At 33.1% G+C, this 17,754-nt stretch overlaps 1 protein-coding gene across 1 annotated transcript in view; it reads left to right on the top strand.

Moving 5' to 3' along the window:
• The first annotated feature begins 209 nt into the window (after positions 1–209).
• Positions 210–17,754, top strand: part of LOC123667440 (sperm surface protein Sp17) — a 187,701-nt gene continuing 170,156 nt past the window's right edge. The window contains exon 1 of the mRNA XM_045601337.1: positions 210–291. Within this exon, the coding sequence (XP_045457293.1) occupies positions 210–291 (82 nt within the window). The remainder of the gene's footprint in view (positions 292–17,754) is intronic.

Here is a 17,754-nt window from a genome sequence, read left to right as displayed (position 1 = left end):
TGTTACCACTTGCTATTACGTCCTAAATTCAATAAATGCTTAAAATTACAAATATGTATTCATATTAAGTGATAATGTATATATTTCTGTTGCAGGTATACAAAAAGTTGGTCCTCGAAGACAATTATGTTATAGTGCGAAGTGACTAAAGTGTAGTAGGACAGTGTTTTGTAAAAATAACTTTATATTAGTAGTAAATAAGTGTCAAAATGGGTTGCAACACAAGTTCAGAAGCTAAGTCTACAAAAGAAGAGAAAGACGCTCAGGAAAATCAGGAGAATACAAATACAGGTATGTTTTAAAGGTACATAGAAGAGGATTATAGAGTTTTATACACGTACTAAAATACGTACTAATACGTACGTACGTACGTACAAATGCGTACTATTCTGATTATAAATCTCAGTAGTAGTAAAGTAATTAATAAGTATAGCAAACATTTACTTAAATATATTGTACTTACGAGTATTACAATGAATTTACTTCCTATAGTCCAAAATGTTAAAATTCGGGGATTCCCAGGGTAAAAAGGGGTTTATTTCAGGGAGTTAATATTTACGAGATGGTCGAAGTCCTTAAATTGACATATTTCCCAATTTCACGGTGCATATACCAAAATATATTTTTTTACGATTTATGTCTCTCTGTTTGTCTGTCTGTCAGTCTGTTTGTTCTGGCTAATCTCTGAAAAGACTAGACTGATTTTGACAAGACTTTCACTGGCAGATAGCTGATGTAATAAGGAGTAACTTAGGCTACTTTTATTTTAGAAATTTATTTATTTTATAAATATGCGAACTTTACAATAACTTTTTCGTTCAATTCCACGCGGCAAAGTCGCGGGCGCAACTAGTTTTGAATAAAAGATAAACTATTTACTAATATATGTATATAACAAGTTGCAGTGTTTAAATAAAACAACATGCTTATTTTATAGTGCTCTCAAACCCATTGAAGTAGTATTTGGCTCAATAGCTTAATAAAAACAAATTGTTACAAATTATTACTAAAGTAATACGTAGTAAACGTTAGGAAAATTATTGTGTTAATTATTTTTAAAGGCAGTAGCGAAATAATTCTGGTTTTAAGGATGATTGAACTGCTAAATGGGTTTAAAGGTCATAATTATTACACTCAATGTAACATGTTTAATCCTTTTTAGAATAACAACCAGAATCTACTTGGTATTATGATTAAGATAACGTGATGCAGTAGTTTAGTGCCTTTTCTTTCTGCTCAAGGGGTTGTAGGTTCGATTCCTGCCCTGAGTCTAAAAGTAATATATAGTCTGTGTTTCAGATCACAGTTGGCATAGCCACAGTTTATATAATTATATCGACTTATACTTTTATAAACAGTAATAATGTACTCGGAGTTTCCAAGTCTGTATGAGAAAAGGCTTTATTGGTGTATTTTTACGACGATCGTCAGCCAAACGTAATCATTAGATTTATTATACTGTTTACATGAATCAGAAGAAACAAAGAAATCTCTACAACTGTCGTTAATTACGTAATATGTGTGTGTGGTCATGTATTTATGATCAACCAATTTTCAATGTGTGCGTTTTTAGGGATATTGATCTCAATTTACTTACCATGTTTTTGGAGGTAACATAAGGTGATATTTATTTTTATAAGAAAAAATACAAAAAATTATGCTACTATGATATTTTACGGTTAGAAAAATTCGTAAGCTTGTGTTGGTATTTATCTTTTATTCTATTATATCGAGTTTCTAGTACAAAATTATCAGGGAGTCAAATTCATATAGTTTTCGTATACCAATCACTTTTATTAATAATACCATGACACGAGTTCTATCCGTTAGGATCTATACGTTAGTATATTTATCTTTATTTTTCATTATTATGTCATATTTGATTCTTTGATTTCTTTCTAAAAATTTGAAAGAACACTAGTGTTTCGAAATCACACAATATTATATAAAAAAAAACGAGTGTACTTTAGATCACACGACTAAAGTAAAACTTCTGCACAATAGGTCTGCACTGTGCTTAGATATATGAAACGTAACTGGCTATGAGAGAAAGAGAGAAAGAAAACCGTGCTCGCACTTCCCTCTCTCGCTCCGTTCGCCTCGCCCGATTACACTTTTCGTAATGCTCTCGTCACGCATTACTCCTCAAGTCAAGCATGCGTAAAAAAGTTTTACTTCAAAAAAAAAAAAAACTCTTAAAAAGCTTTAATTCTTTTGTGATACATTTCCACGTCACACATTAGAATGTATGACATTTTTCATGACATTATATTTGTCAATGTCAATGCATCCAATGCTATCAACGTAAAATATAAAGACTACCAAGAACAATAAACTTTCATTATAACTGGTCTCGATTCATCGGGTCTGCGTGACACGCATCATTTTTCTGAGCCAGAAGCTTGACATATGACGTAGCTTACCGTTAGTGGATTATATTGAATAGTGGTGTGCCTTACATCTGTGTGACTATATAGGGATGCCAGGTTAAAAGTTTTAACATTAAAGTGAGAATATATGGTACATTAAATCAATTATAAAAAAAATGTCATTATTGTCAATATTGTTATATGCAACATAATTTGCAAAAAAAAGCACCTGATAGAAATCTATAATCATATCGAAATACATATACCTATATATATAAAATAGTAAAATTAGAAGTCGACTATAACCAGGCTTTTTGATAAATCTAATTAAAACAAAGAAAAAAATATAGGTTTGATTATATATCTACATATAATTACTATATATAATTTAACTGAGGTAGGGCACAGCAGGAATTTCCTGCTCAAAATATGGAGCAGCCCGACTGGGTTAGTACCTCGACCTTACAGAAGATCACAGCTAAATAATATTGTTTTCAAGCAGTATTGTGTTCCTGTTGGTGAGTAAGGTGACCAGAGCTCCTGGGGAGGATTGGGGATTTGGTCGGTAACGCGCTTACGATGCTTCTGGTGTTGCAGGCGTCTATAAGCTACGGTAATGTCTTACCATCAGGTGATCCGTACGCTTGTTTGCCGACCTAGTGATATAAAAAAAAAAAAAAAAATATTACTATCTGAGCGCAAACGTTGTTTTGCCATATATGTTATCAGCCCCCTTAATCCCCCCATCTTATAACTTATGAAACTACTATGAAAAACTAACAAAGAAAAATAGATGTTGGCCGATTCTCAGATCCACCCGATATGCACACAAAATTTTATAAAAATCTGTCCATCCTTTTCGGAGTAGTATTTGAACTAACATTGTGACATGAGAATTTTAAATATAAGATGTGCTGCTAAATGGTTATTCCTAAAATTGTACATAATAATTAATCCTACTGATATATACAATGAAAGTTTGTCATCATCTACATGGATGGGTATTTGTTAATCTTTTAGTTCTATCTTATTTGTTCAATTTAATTAAACCTTATTACGTAGATAGCTGGAGATAGAAAATACAACATTGGCTATTTTTTGTAACATTTCCACGCGATCACATGAAAAACACATCAATAAGTTTCTAAAAGCTACAGAATTAAAATGTTTTTATTCAATTATATCATGTATTCAGTTTATTGTTGATCACCATTGAGTGTTAGTGCAATGCTTAAGTGCCATTAGACGCTGTAAGCCCATTTGTAAATAAATTATGTGAAAAAGCGTAGTATCAAGCCCAAAGGAATAATATTTATCAATAAAAAATCCAAACAGATTAAGTCCCAATGTTTTTTATTTTTTCTTAAGCTTCTTACAGAGAAACTCCGAAAATAGAAACTCCGAGAATATATGTATTTTATAAGTGATTCATACTCAGGACGAAAGGTCAAATCACAGACAGAAATATATTATTGGAAAACGTTCGTAACCGCGATAAATCTGATCTTAACTTGAGATTGGTTCAATATAAAGGATTAGTACTTATATAAAAAGGTATCTATTTAGAAAGATGTATGGTCCTTTTAAAAAAGTATTAAAGATTCTCTAGATTGCTTTTTTTTTCTTTTAAAGTATTTGACTTATTGTTTTCTAAGAATATCTGTTATTCTTATCCTATATATAAAATTCTCGTGTCACGATGTTAGTTACAATACTCCTCCGAAATGTCTGGACCAATTTTTATGAAATTTTGTGTGCATTTTGGATAGGTCTGAGAATCGGCTAACATTTGTTTTTCATACCCCTAAGTTATAAGGGGTGGGGATTAAGGGGGTTAGAAATGTATATGGTAAAACAACGTTTGCGGGATAGTATAATTATATATATATATATATATATATATAAGAAGGAATGATTTAATTTTTTAACCGACTTCCAAAAAAGGAGGAGGTTCTCAATTCGACTGCTTTTTTTTAATGTATGTTACATCAGAACTTTTGACGGGTGGACCGATTTCGACAAATTTCTTTTTAATCGAAAGGTGGTGTGTGCCAATTGCTCCCATTTAAATTTATTTGAGATCTAACAACTACTTTTCGAGTTATATCTAATAATGCGTTTTTACTTGACGCTTTTTTCGTCGACCTACGTTGTATTATACCGCATAACTTTCTACTGGATGTACCGATTTTGATAATTCTTTTTTTGTTGGAAAGGGGATATCCCTAGTTTGGTACCGCGATAAGGAAACCAGGATTTGATGATGGGATCCCAGAGAAATCGAGGGAAACTCTCGAAAATCTGCAATAACTTTTTACTGGGTGTACCGGTTTTGATAATTTTCAATTTAATCGAAAGCTGATGTTTATCATGTGGTCACATTTAAATTTTATCGAGATCTGATAACTACTTTTTGAGTAATCTTTGATAACGCATAGTTACTTGACTATTTTTTCGTCGATCTACGTTGTATTACTCGTCGATGAAATTGAAGTCGGTTTTTTTTTCGTTTGTGAGCAAACACAATTATTGTTTTAAAAATCCTTTTACGAGTAGTATATGTTATCACGGACTGATAAAGAACATATTTTAATTAAAGGAAACGGATCAGACAAAATCACTATGTTATATTTTTAATACTTATGTTATCTTCAGGGCCATTTTAAAACTATTGCCTTTGCATCTTATCGAAACTAAATGTATATTTTTTTTTGTAGTAGTTCTTAGCTTTTATTTCACCTCATGAATTTTTCCGCTTGACGACAATAAAAAACCTTTGTTCTCAAATCTCTGGAAATCCATGACAATTTTTCTCCGTACCATTATTACCATTATTAATGTTATTGAGCCGTGTAAGCGTGTAATATTGGTGATAGTTAAAAATGGATGTATGTACCATCAAATACATATTTAGACTACATAGTCACAGGCTATTTAAAATGTACATACATATTATACATAAATATCCGCTGGATTTGTGTTCTTACATGTTATGTCTAAAAAAAAACAAAATAGAAAAGCTGAGAATTTTTCATATAAACTTTAATATCCTATTTAAGCCTCACAAGGCATTTAAAAAAGCCCCGCCCACTAAGGTAGCTCAGCGACGGAACATATGAAGCTCTGATGGAAAATTTTATATTCCTTACTTATCGGATTAGGCTGGGTTATTCACGTGTGTTAGAGTTTTACTAAATATATTCATAAATACGTATAATATTTATATATATTTCGTACAACCAACCCTGTCTTAAAAATTGTTTTTGATAAGATTCTTGTATAAGAAATCTACTTAACAATATTTAAGGTTTGAAAGTCACTAAAAATGTATTTAGTCTAGTAATTTAAATTTTTTTTCTGACTTTTTTTAAATTTCGTGTATTTATATTTGTAATCGAGATACATATCAGAAATACCGAACAAATATATTTATAAAATGTATTGTTGTTTATCAGTCAGTCAGTCAGTTCAGCCTATTGCAGTCCACTGCTGAATATAGGCCTCCCAAGTTTGCACCAGACATCCCGGTTCCCGCAATCCTTTTTTTTATATAGATGGGGAAATGCATTACGTTCCACACTGCCGCCACACGAGGGTGACGGGAGTGTGGAACTCCCGGCGTGGGGTGCAATGCCAGACTATCCACTAAAACCTACATTTTGCCGCCGGCAACTTAGTGGGGACGCCATGGGATCGCTTTCGCATACTACCACAACGCCCACCGATGATGGCTTTTCGGCCCCATCAGAAGGGACGCTCAACCTTTCCAAGTAGAACCCTCCGCCGTCTTTAGGAGGGAGACGAGGTCCAGGAGCTGCCCCACCGCCTGAGGCCCAGTGGCCGCACCTAGCAGCTGCAGAAACTGCAGGGCGCCTAGCGCTACCTGGTGGCATGCGCTTGTGCGCCTTAGACCGGGTGAGCGAACCTGCCCACCCCGTCAGCCACGCGGGGGAAGGAAAACCCGACCCCCACGTCTCCGCGCCGTCTCAGCGCCACACACACTGCCGCACCTTCGTACCAAGACACCTGCGCTCATAAGCCCACTCTGAGAATCAGAGCGGTACCCGGAGCGCATCGTCTGGTTTTGGTCCGCGAGGGTCCGAAGACCCCTACCACCCGCGGCAGTTAATCGCGAGCGGCCTCCCCTATCCGCCACCCAGGGGACGCGCCCAGTAGAAGTCCAGCAACTCCTCCCCTTGGGGCCTAGGCCCTAGACCTAAGTCTGGGCCCAGGCTCCAAGGGCCTGGGGTTCCCGCAATCCTCATCCAGCCTACACCGGCAATCTTACGTAGATCGTCGGTCCAACGGGCTGGAGGACGCCGTAAACTGCGTTTGCCAAGACGCGGTCTCCACTCCAGGACACGTCTGCTCCAACGGCCATCGGTCCTGCGACACAGATGACCAGCTCACTGCAACTTCGACTTGCTAATTCTATGGGCTATGTCGGCTACGTTGTTGATCATGTACCATGATAATAAATTGATAACTAAACAAAATAAAAATTTACTTGCTGGACCCCTATTTGGAGAACGTGGCCTTTTTCTAGTTGTCGAAAGACGGCCTTGCCTAGCTGTGGAATGTTATCAGGTCACTTCAGTCCAGTTAGAATTACTGGTTATTAAAATTGGTTCGAATTCTGATTTGCGTATGTTTGGAAATTTGTACAAATCATTTTTTTAGTTTTGTATTCATGAACGCATATCAACAAAAAAAAAAAAAAATAATAATAATAATAATAAAAAAAAAAACAATCTTAGCTGTTCAATCTTTGGTAATTTGTTTTCAGTACTGATGTTCACAATTAACTACTTCGCTTAAACGAAAATTTGCTGCTGTAATTTCATCAACATGCCACAGGTTTTATGTCTAACTTATGTGCTATTACTGCGATGTGCGCGTCTATCAAATGAGTTGCTAAGAGAATCTTTTGATACAAGAAAATAGAAAGGCCCAAGAGGTTCCAAGTAGAAAACTGCTACATTAAACACGAATTTGTCTAAAATGTTTTATTATATAGTGTTACTAAATGTTATAAACTGTTATGAAGTACTCAGTTTAAGACGTTTAATAGAAGCAACTGCAGCTGTAGTATTGACTTGAAATTCTTTATTTGAAGGGACTTGTTGAGTTATTAACAATTAAAAAAATCATTTTATACTAAACGCCAAATTTCTTACCGCCATTTTGTTTTTTAAAAATTTCATTTATTTATCTTAGCGTTTAATTTTAGAGATGAACTTTATTATATTTTAAATATATGCTTTTGAGGAGGAGATTGACCCTTAAAAACTTATTAACAGAAACTAAATAATTGTGTTTGCTCGCAAACGAAAAAACAGACTTCAATTATATCGACAAGTAATACAACGTATGTAGACGAAGAAAAATAACAAATGCACTAGTCGTCACTAAGATTTTCGAGGGTTCTTGATGTCTCTGGGATTCCATCATCAGCTCCTGGTTTCCTTACCATGGTGTCACCCTTGGGATATCTCCTTTCAAAAAAATTTTTTTTATCGAAACCGGTTCATAAACAACGAAGTTATCCTCGAACATACATAATATATATAACGGTCCAATTGAGTAATCCCTTCTTTTTTTGAAGTCGGTTAAAAAAACACATTAAAAGTTATAAACATGAACAAAGTTACTTGAGACGTGTAGTGTTCTGTAATATAGTTCCTAGCTTTGCAACTTATATTTATCTAGGTAACTTTCCCACGTGTAAACTATCTAAGCTGGACTAAGTACATAACTTAGATAATTAAAGTTTTACAAGTTTCAAGTAGTGCTGAGACGGCTTGTATATTCCAATGTATAAATAACAATTAGGGATATTGTTACGACGTTTGGTTATCTGGTAAATGGGTTTGTGATTGTTAAATAATGATTGACGCATTTTGATTAATAGACTCTCAACAGATACAAAGGATATTTACTATGCACGTATGTTATTGGAACACTGTTAATTTGTGATATATCATATAATTATATAAAATTCTCATTATATAAAATCTCTCGTAATTACAATACTCCTCCGAAATGAGAATCGGCCAACATCTATTTTTCATACCCTTAAGTTATAAGGGGGGGGGGGATTAAGGGGTTTAATAACATATAAGGCAAAATAACCTTTGTGGGGTCAGCTAGTCTATATATATATATATATATATATATACATATATATATATATATATATATATATATCTCATATATATCTCTTTATATGGGTAATGATCTCTGTTAGGTGTCTATGATAATAACCGAGTCCAACAACTTTACGTCCTCTCATAGGCACGGTGGGGAGCTCCACAAGGACAAAAACCCAGATCGAAAACAAATATTAATACAAATACAAATATCCATTCTGAGCGGGAATCGAACCCGTAACCGCCGGTGTTTAGGCGCTTACACGGTACATGCACCACTACATCAGACGCTCGTTGGTACTAAACTTACAAATGGAATATTAAAGTACTGTTATTATCAATCTAATATCAAGCTTTTATTATTTGTTAATTTTAAATCCCAAGCAAGTGAAATGTTACCAACGAACTATAGTTGAAATAAAAGCATTCATTAGATACATTCAACCAGGTAGGTTATGAAAAATAGGAACAGCCTGGCGCTAGTAAGCTGCTAGGATACTGCATGGATCCATAAAGCTATGGGCGTGACCATGGAAGAGGAGGTATCGATCCCAATATTTATCTTAATAAATTGTCCAAGTTTATTCTCAATATCATTTATTTATATGTTCTATGCTAAATCAATTGTTCTGCAAGTTGCTTGACTAGTTTACTAAATTGGTTTATCGATTAGTTGGTCGACTTATTGCTTGGTTAGTAGTCAGACTTTTTTGTATTCACGAGTTGCTCGAGTGGTTGTTTGATATTTTTGAACGAATTGCTTGATTAGGTCTGTTTATAGGCAAATTGATAGTTATGGGACTTTTTTTAGAGTCGACTAGAAATCTAGGAATATATTCCCATACAAAATAATATTTACGTATATGCGCGTTTCTGTGAGGCGAATTAAACAAAACTCTACATATGTCAAAAGTCTACCATAACTGTCATCGTTGGGTTGGTCGATAGTTGGATCGATTAGCTGCTCGACTGGGCACTTGACTGGTTGTTTTATTTATTTTAAGCTGAGTCGAGTGAAATTGAGAAAAACCGTTAATACTTGTCATGGTTAGCTGACGTCAACAAAGACGCCTTCTACGCCTCCCTTCTAAAATGATGCTTGCGTAATTCCTTCTCCATTCTTGATAATGCAGATTAATGCTATTTAGAGATGGTGCAAATTCTACTCAGAAATTCTACAATATGTGATACAACTTAATTGTTTGCTTACAAAGGTACACGATTTCTTCCCTTTTATTACTTTACGTGCTACAACTCTTCGGGATAAACTTCTCAAAGTATTTCAATATCATACCTATTACATTAAAATTATTGTGGTACCATGAGACACCAGGTTAGGAACGAAGTTCATTCGGATAGTATAGAAGCAACACAATTTGAAAAAAAAATGTTGAATATTATATATATATTTCTAGTTCTTGATTTCTTTTTAATTTTGTTGTTTGGTTTTAATGAAGTACATAAAAGTATTTAGGAAATTTAGTATTTTAGAAAATAACAAATATCGTAAAATAAAACAAATCAAACAAAATAATAATAATAATAATTCAAACTATTAAGTGAAATAAAGAAACATGACGTGTCTTTATTTATTTTTGTCGACAGTATAAAATTCCATAAATAATTTAAAAAAAAATTACTAGTAATGTTTTAGTTTTACAAACGTCATATTATACAGTCGTGTTACTGATATTACGTCACTTCCGTTATATATTTTTCTTGCGGTTTTAGTATCACTTTTTTTTTTCAGTTCGGTCGCCCAGCCAAATGTCAAGCCTGCCGTAAGGAACTTTGTTCCAATAATAGTTTGATTACAAATACAGGTTAAATAATCATATTAAACTTAATTATTTTGTCTTATAAAGTTTGAAATTAATTTGTCTATTATGAAAATATACTGTGAAATATTACGATAATAAAAAATTTCGCACACGACACGATTCGTTACGGGAATTAACGGATCAAACCGGTGATACATTCTCGTGTACTTTGATGAAATAAGGCGATTTTAGAGTACTTGAAAAGCCTATCGGCTATACAACATTTTAAGGAGGCATTTTGATTTTAAATCTATTTTCTTATTGTATATTTTAAAATATAATAGTATCTAACGCCATCTAGCATGAATGTATTTGTTTCAGTTGTACAAAAACCAAGAACTTTTATCCCTACTCTGTAGCGCCATCTAGTAATTGTAATTACATGTTTTAAAATAGAAGATGCTAGTTAATTGCACCAATGTCCGGTAGGTGGCGTTAAATTTATTTTTAATGATTTGTATTTATGAAAGTATGAGAAATAATATCTGCGATATACATGTTATTTTAATCATTATTTAAGTTTGGTCTATTACAAAGGAAAGAACGAAACATTTATTATACAGTGGTATATCCTTATCTTGTATATATCATTATTATTTATTAATTTCATTATTATAAAATTGAATGATTGAATAAAATTCTTAAAAGACATTTAAAATCGTTTTCGAATTTTTGTCTTGTAGTAAGTTCATGAGATCTTGAGCATTATCGCTTGATTTAAATTGCAACATTTTACTTGTTACTTAATGTTTATGAGTAGCTAATTTGTTTATTTATTGTTATTTGGCGTGCTGGGAGTACCTTCAAATGTTAGTTCACCAAACCAAGTCTTTGAGACAATTGTAATAGGAACCATGGTTTTCCAGGCCACCTAGTGAACTTGTGCGGTACTTGTCTTGTTCCCTTTACAAAGGTCACCCTTAAGATCTGGAACAATGAATGATGCTTTCATTCTTGTGAGATATTTTGAGGCCGATTTTTAATTAGTATGTGTACTCGTTCTTCTTTGTAACTGTTGATTTTTTCTCTTTACTTCTTTGTGTATTTTAAACTTAAAAATAAACTCTGGTGTCAATCAAGACGTGTTTTTGTTTTTGTATTTTGTTATTTAAATAATAGACTTAATAAATTTTGTAAATATTGTAAAAATTTAACATTACTTGTTATTTAAATAAATATTTTATTTATTTTAAAAGTGTTTTTAGAATACTTTTCATAAGATAACCTTTAAACATGTACCATGTGTACCATGCACAAAAAAACAACCAAATTAGGAATCCTACCTCTAACTGAAGCCTTTTAAAATTAATGTTCTTTTTGTTAGTTATGTAATCTCAATTTGCGGAGAAATCGTTTTACTAAAATGATTTAGAGTACCAAATGAACATAGCTTTCCGATGGGAATCAAGATCACTTTACAAAGACATTCGACAGGCTTCAAGGACTGTCAGAGAGATTTACGCCGAGTTGCACGAAAAGAAATTAAATTTTAAGTAGTGATTAAACTAATTTAATCGAAGGATTGTATGAATTTCTTGTGATTAAATTAGTTTAAAGTTAATAAGACATTTTATATTCTGTTTATCTGTCTTGACAATATGTTGACCGATTTGACTGATTCCATATTATGTACTATATCGATAAAATCAAAATCGAAATCAAAAACAGCTTTATTCAAATAGGCTCAAAGAGCACTTTTGAATCGTCATTTTATAAATTAAAACTTTAAAAATAAATTATTATATATGTAGAAGTAAAGCTACCACCGATTCGGAATGTAGATTCTGCAGAGAAGAATCTTCAAGAAACTCCGCAGTTACTCTTTTGAAAAATAATATATAAACTGTGTTTTAGTACAAAATTAGTATACAATATATACCGATACAAGCCCAGAATTCTTTTTGGAGTGGTTAACAGTGAATGTTGGGTTTCAAGGAGGTGAGCTATCGCCTCTGTATTAATACCGGTTTTTTAAAACATATTTACTTCAAGATACAACTATATGATGTTAGTTTTGATAAGGACGCACAAGACGTAGAGAGCGCTGTATGTCAGGCGCTTACCCACAGATTCAAAAGATGGCGTTAAAATAGTATTTAGGAATATAAAATTATACAATCATTTTATAGAATGTAGCGAGAAGCCCCCATTGATTTATTTTTCATAAGTAATATAAGTTATCATATTATTTTTCCCACTTCTTGTTAGATTTTTTTATGGTAACGAAAAAAAATCATAATTATAGACTTTGTTTAATTCGTCCATAAATACCGTACCCCTGCTACCGATTATTATTTTCACATAAAGGACTTAAAATTTACTAATAAACTTACATGTAATAATATAAATAATATGTTTTTGAAAACTAATTTATTCGAGGTCAAAAAAGGAGGAGGTTCTCAATTCGAATGTATTTTTTTGTATGTTACCTCAAAGTTTTGATTGGATGGAACGATCCGATGATTTTTTTTTTATAATCGATTGGTGGTGCGTGTCATGTGGTCCCATTTAAATTAAATCGAGATAATTACAAACACGTCTGTAAATCATATTTATTAGTGTATGTTTTGTAAGTTGTCCTAAAAAATAAATAAATAAATTATGTAAAATATTTTTTGAGTAATTTTTTAAAACGCATATTTGACTATTTTTCCGTCTATCTACGTTGTATTATGTATTGTATTTATGTGTAATTGTAGCCTTGAAGATCTTTTTCGTTTGCGAGCAAACATAATTATATTTTTTCCTACCAATACCATCTTAGCCCAAATAATTATCTAACCATTCATAATTACATGCTACCCTAATCTCAGAGAATAATAATCTAATAAATTAATCTTAAAACCAATTAATAAATTTAGAACTCGACTACACTAAAAATCTTTCCATTTATTTTAGGACGTAGAAAATATTAATAAGTTTCGGATTATCGCATGGGATCTCAATAAGACTTCCAACCACCTTCCAAACACTTATAACAATTTAATACTCCATATTTGCGTTTAAGGATTGATTGACACTTACATATGTTAATCGTCGTATTATGTTGTAGTTGTTTGTTATCTTTTTAACCTGCAAGTACAACGGCTAGGTTAAAATGCGGTCGATATCTGCTAGCAGCGTTTTAATTTTGGTACAATTTGGTAATTTAAACTGACTAAAAATTCTATCTCTAGTAATAAAAAGCCCGAGTAGATAATTTGTAGGAATAGGTCTTAAGTAGGACTATCGCTAGCGATTTGTAATACTATTATTGCTTTTTTTATGAACGCGTTGTGTGAAATTTTTATCAACCAGTATTTCGGAAACCGACCACAAACCAGCAATATAAACGTACCTAAACTTGAATAAATGTATACGCGAGTTAAATATTGATGAAGGTTGAGCTTCATTGCGGAATGAATTTAATTATTTAGGACTTGTACGTGGAATGAAAAAAAAAAAATATCGTATAAGCCGTTGGTGTAATTGGATTGAAGTTGTCCAAGACTATGAAAAGTTGTGTACACGAATATATATATTTTTTTTATTTTACACACACACAAGCAAATCGTAAACTAGAATGTGTCTTCAACTTAAATGCATGTGTTTGTAGTGCCAATATGTTGTGTATTTGAGTTAATATGTTTATTCAAGCGTGTATTTGGTTGAACGACCAATATTTTAAACGTATTATTTATACATTCACGTGAGGTTACATAAATTATTTTACTACCTACATTCGTTAATGCGGCGTTCGTTTTTGTTTTAATTGTAATTACAGGCAAGTGTTTAAAGCTGAAAGTGTCATGAAATAAATCAGTCTTTTGTCGTCACAACCGGCATAAATGAGTAAACGGCGTAAAAATATGGGATATTTCCGTATTGTCTCATATTTATTACTAGTCAAAGAAAATAATGTCAGGATTGGGGGATTTGATCTATCTGCTATCTCTGATATTTCTCTTGATCTGCTTGGGAAAGACATAATACTTGTACTAATAATCGTTCCAGGTCTGAATGTATGTCGTTGTCAATCATTCAACAACGCCTCATCATATTATAATTGTTGACAGCTCCGGTTCTTATGCTATGACTGCTCCTGATACTAGAAATGTATGATAGGATACTATTAAATGATTTTAATCACAGTGGTTATATCCGTCAACTGGTAGTGGAACAGTGTGTAAGACCAACTCGTGTCATATATGGAGAAAAGGCCTGTGCCATGCTATTCGATTCATTTCACTGTACTGTAGTAGTACTAAATTGAATCATTTCGTACGGTCTATTTTATCAGGGAGAAGGATTGGAATTTAATCAGCCATAATATTGGATATTAGTAGACGACGATGAGTAAGATTATTTGTTGAGACATGTAGATAAATAATATAATATTATTAATATTATCTGTACAATACACACACGGTCGTCTGTTCCTAAAGTAAGCAACTTAATGCTTGTGTTATAGGTAACAGCCGATTGGTATAGCTACAGATACTTTTTTTTCCGATAAACATACCTCTAAATAATACTTATATAAATATATAAATGAATATTTATATTATACCCAGACTCGGGGTGGGAATCGAACCCATAACCCTCGGAGCAGAAAGTAGGTTCACTACAAAATGCGCCAACGGGCTAGTGATATATAAATAATATATAGCAAACTTTTTTTAACGTTGTCAATTTTTTTTACTAAAACACTGTAAGACTCCGTGTTGACGTTTGATAGATAATAATATTAATATAAATAAAAATGGATTGTCAAAATGAATATACGTGTTATTGAGGTAGGACACGTCAAGATGTAAATTTTTATTTCATAGTTTGATTTTTTTGCTGACTTAAATTTCTTTTAGTATTATCGAGTTTTTTTTTTGAATTTATTTATTTTATTATTCCTGTAAATGAGATTATTTTGACTTTCGTTAAGTGTGTATATCACCTTATGACGAAATAAATGTTTTCATTTCATTTCAAGAAATATCCAGCTCAAAATCAGGGACGAAGAAGTACCTCAACCTACAGAAAATTTCAGCTAAATAGCACTTCTCTCAGCAGTGTTGTGTTCCTGTGGTAAGTACGGCGGCCAGAACTCCTGGGATGGTCTGGGGTAGGATCGGCAAACTGTTTGCGATGCTTCTAGTGTTGACGGTATCTAAAGATTACAGTAACCGCTTACCAGATGCCACGTGGTGGTTCAGGTGGTTAAAAAAATTCAAGCAACTTCTGAGCTATTGCAGTAAATTGGACAATTTTTTATTTGGGTCTTTATTATTAAGAACATATATACATAAATAAAATAATTTTTAACAAAAAAAAAACCGACTTCAAAAAGGAAACTAAAAAGTGAAAAATAAATTTACTTAGTACAAAGTAATTCTTATTTTGATTTAGTTAATCAGAAATGATTTAATAAATATTTTATAACTTTGAAGTCGGTGCCAAGTAAAACAATAACTACTCTAGTATCTACTCGTAAGTTGTATTCAGTTTTCTTTCATAATTTGTTTCATTGACTATTAGGTTGAATACTCTGTTATTATTCTGTTATTGTTTTGACATATCTAATAAATTTTTTGTACTTGTTTGTTGTGTGTGTGTGTTGTTTGTATTTGTTATTGTAGCCAGGTTGTTGTAGTATTTACTTGGCACCAACTTCAAAATTATAAAATATTTATTAAATCATTTTTGATTAACTAAATCAAAATAAGAATTACTTTGTACTAAGTAAATTTATTTTTCACTTTTTAGTTTCCTTTTTGAAGTCGGTTTTTTTTTTGTTAAAAATTATTTTATTTTACATTTTTTAGTGATGGGTAGACCTAACAAGGATGCTTTTTTCTCTTATGTCGGGGGTTCGGAAACATACACAATACACAAGCACAAACACCCAGATCATAACAAACATCTATATGGCCAATACAAATCTCTGTCGTGCGCGGGGATTGAACCCACTAACGCCAGCGCAACAGCCGGTGCTGTGACCGCTGCGCTAACGCGTCGATATACTATGAGTAAAGTTCGCTATCAGGTGTACGTAATAACAACCGGGACTGACAGCCTAGCGTGTTCTCCGAGGCTAGGTTGGGAGAATCACAAGGATTAACAACTAGACCGAAAATAAATATTTGTATAAACATAAATATCCACTCCGAGCGGGAATAGAACCCGCGACCGTCGGTGTTTAGGCGCCGCCGACACGGCACATGCACCATTATATCAAAGCGGTCGTCAAACAGCAAAAGGTAACTGCTGTAAATTGTTGAGAAATTCTCTCGAGTGTTTATGGGCTCCATCATCAAACCTGGTCCTGCGACACAGATGGTCACACAGCAGGTAATTACTATAAATCGTTGAAAAGTTCCCTCGACTATCTTTCGTCTCCATCATCAGACTTTAATGGCACTTGTAACTCATATAGGTGCAAAGTTCTCATCAATACAAACGAATTAACTTCAAACAGCAGGTAATTGCTATAGATCGTTAAAGAGTTCCCTCGACTAACTTTCGTCTCCATCATCAGACTGAAATGGCACTTATAACTCATACATATGCAAAGTTCTCATCAATACAAACGAATTAACTTCAAACAGCAGGTAATTGCTATAGATCGTTAAAGAGTTCCCTCGACTAACTTTTTTCTCCATCATCAGACTGTATTGGTACTTATAACTCATACAGGTGCAAAGTTCTCATCAATAGAAACGAATTAAGTTCAAACAGCAGGTAATTGCTATAAATCGTTAAAGAGTTCCCTCGACTAACTTTTGTCTCCATCATCAGACTGTAATGGCACTTATAACTCATACAAGTGCAAAGTTCTCATCAATAAAAACGAATTAAGTTCAAAAAGCAGGTAATTACTATAAATTGTTGAAGAGTTCCCTCGACTATCTTTCTTCTCCATCATCAGATCGACTCCAAACCTTTATTAAATAGTAGTGCTTTATAGTACTTAATGAAAACATGATTAAATTTACTAGTCACCCTTACGATTTTTGAAAGTTTCCCTCGATTTCTCTGGGATCCTATCATCAGATCCTGGTTTCCTTATCATGGTACCAAACTATGAATATCTCCTTTCCAACAAAAAAAGAATTATCCAAATCGGTTCATAAACGACGAAGTTATCTCCGAACATACATAAAAAAAAATATATATATATACGGTCGAATTGAGTAACCTCCTCCTTTTTTGAAGTCGGTTAAAAAGAACGACGCGTTTGCGTAGTGATCGCAGCACAGTTGCGGCTTCGAACTCTGCACATAACAAAAAGGCCATAAAGATGTTTGCCATGGTCTGTGTGTTTGTGTTTGTAAATTGTGTGTTTCCGGGCCCCCGATACAGAAGAAAATCGTACTGGGGGCCGTTGAGCGAAACGGTTATTTTATACATACAAAAAAGATACATATATATATATATATATAT

This window comes from Melitaea cinxia, chromosome 28, assembly GCF_905220565.1.
Source record: "Melitaea cinxia chromosome 28, ilMelCinx1.1, whole genome shotgun sequence".
Taxonomy (NCBI): Eukaryota; Metazoa; Arthropoda; class Insecta; order Lepidoptera; family Nymphalidae; genus Melitaea; species Melitaea cinxia.
This window is presented reverse-complemented; position numbering and strand designations above follow the sequence as displayed.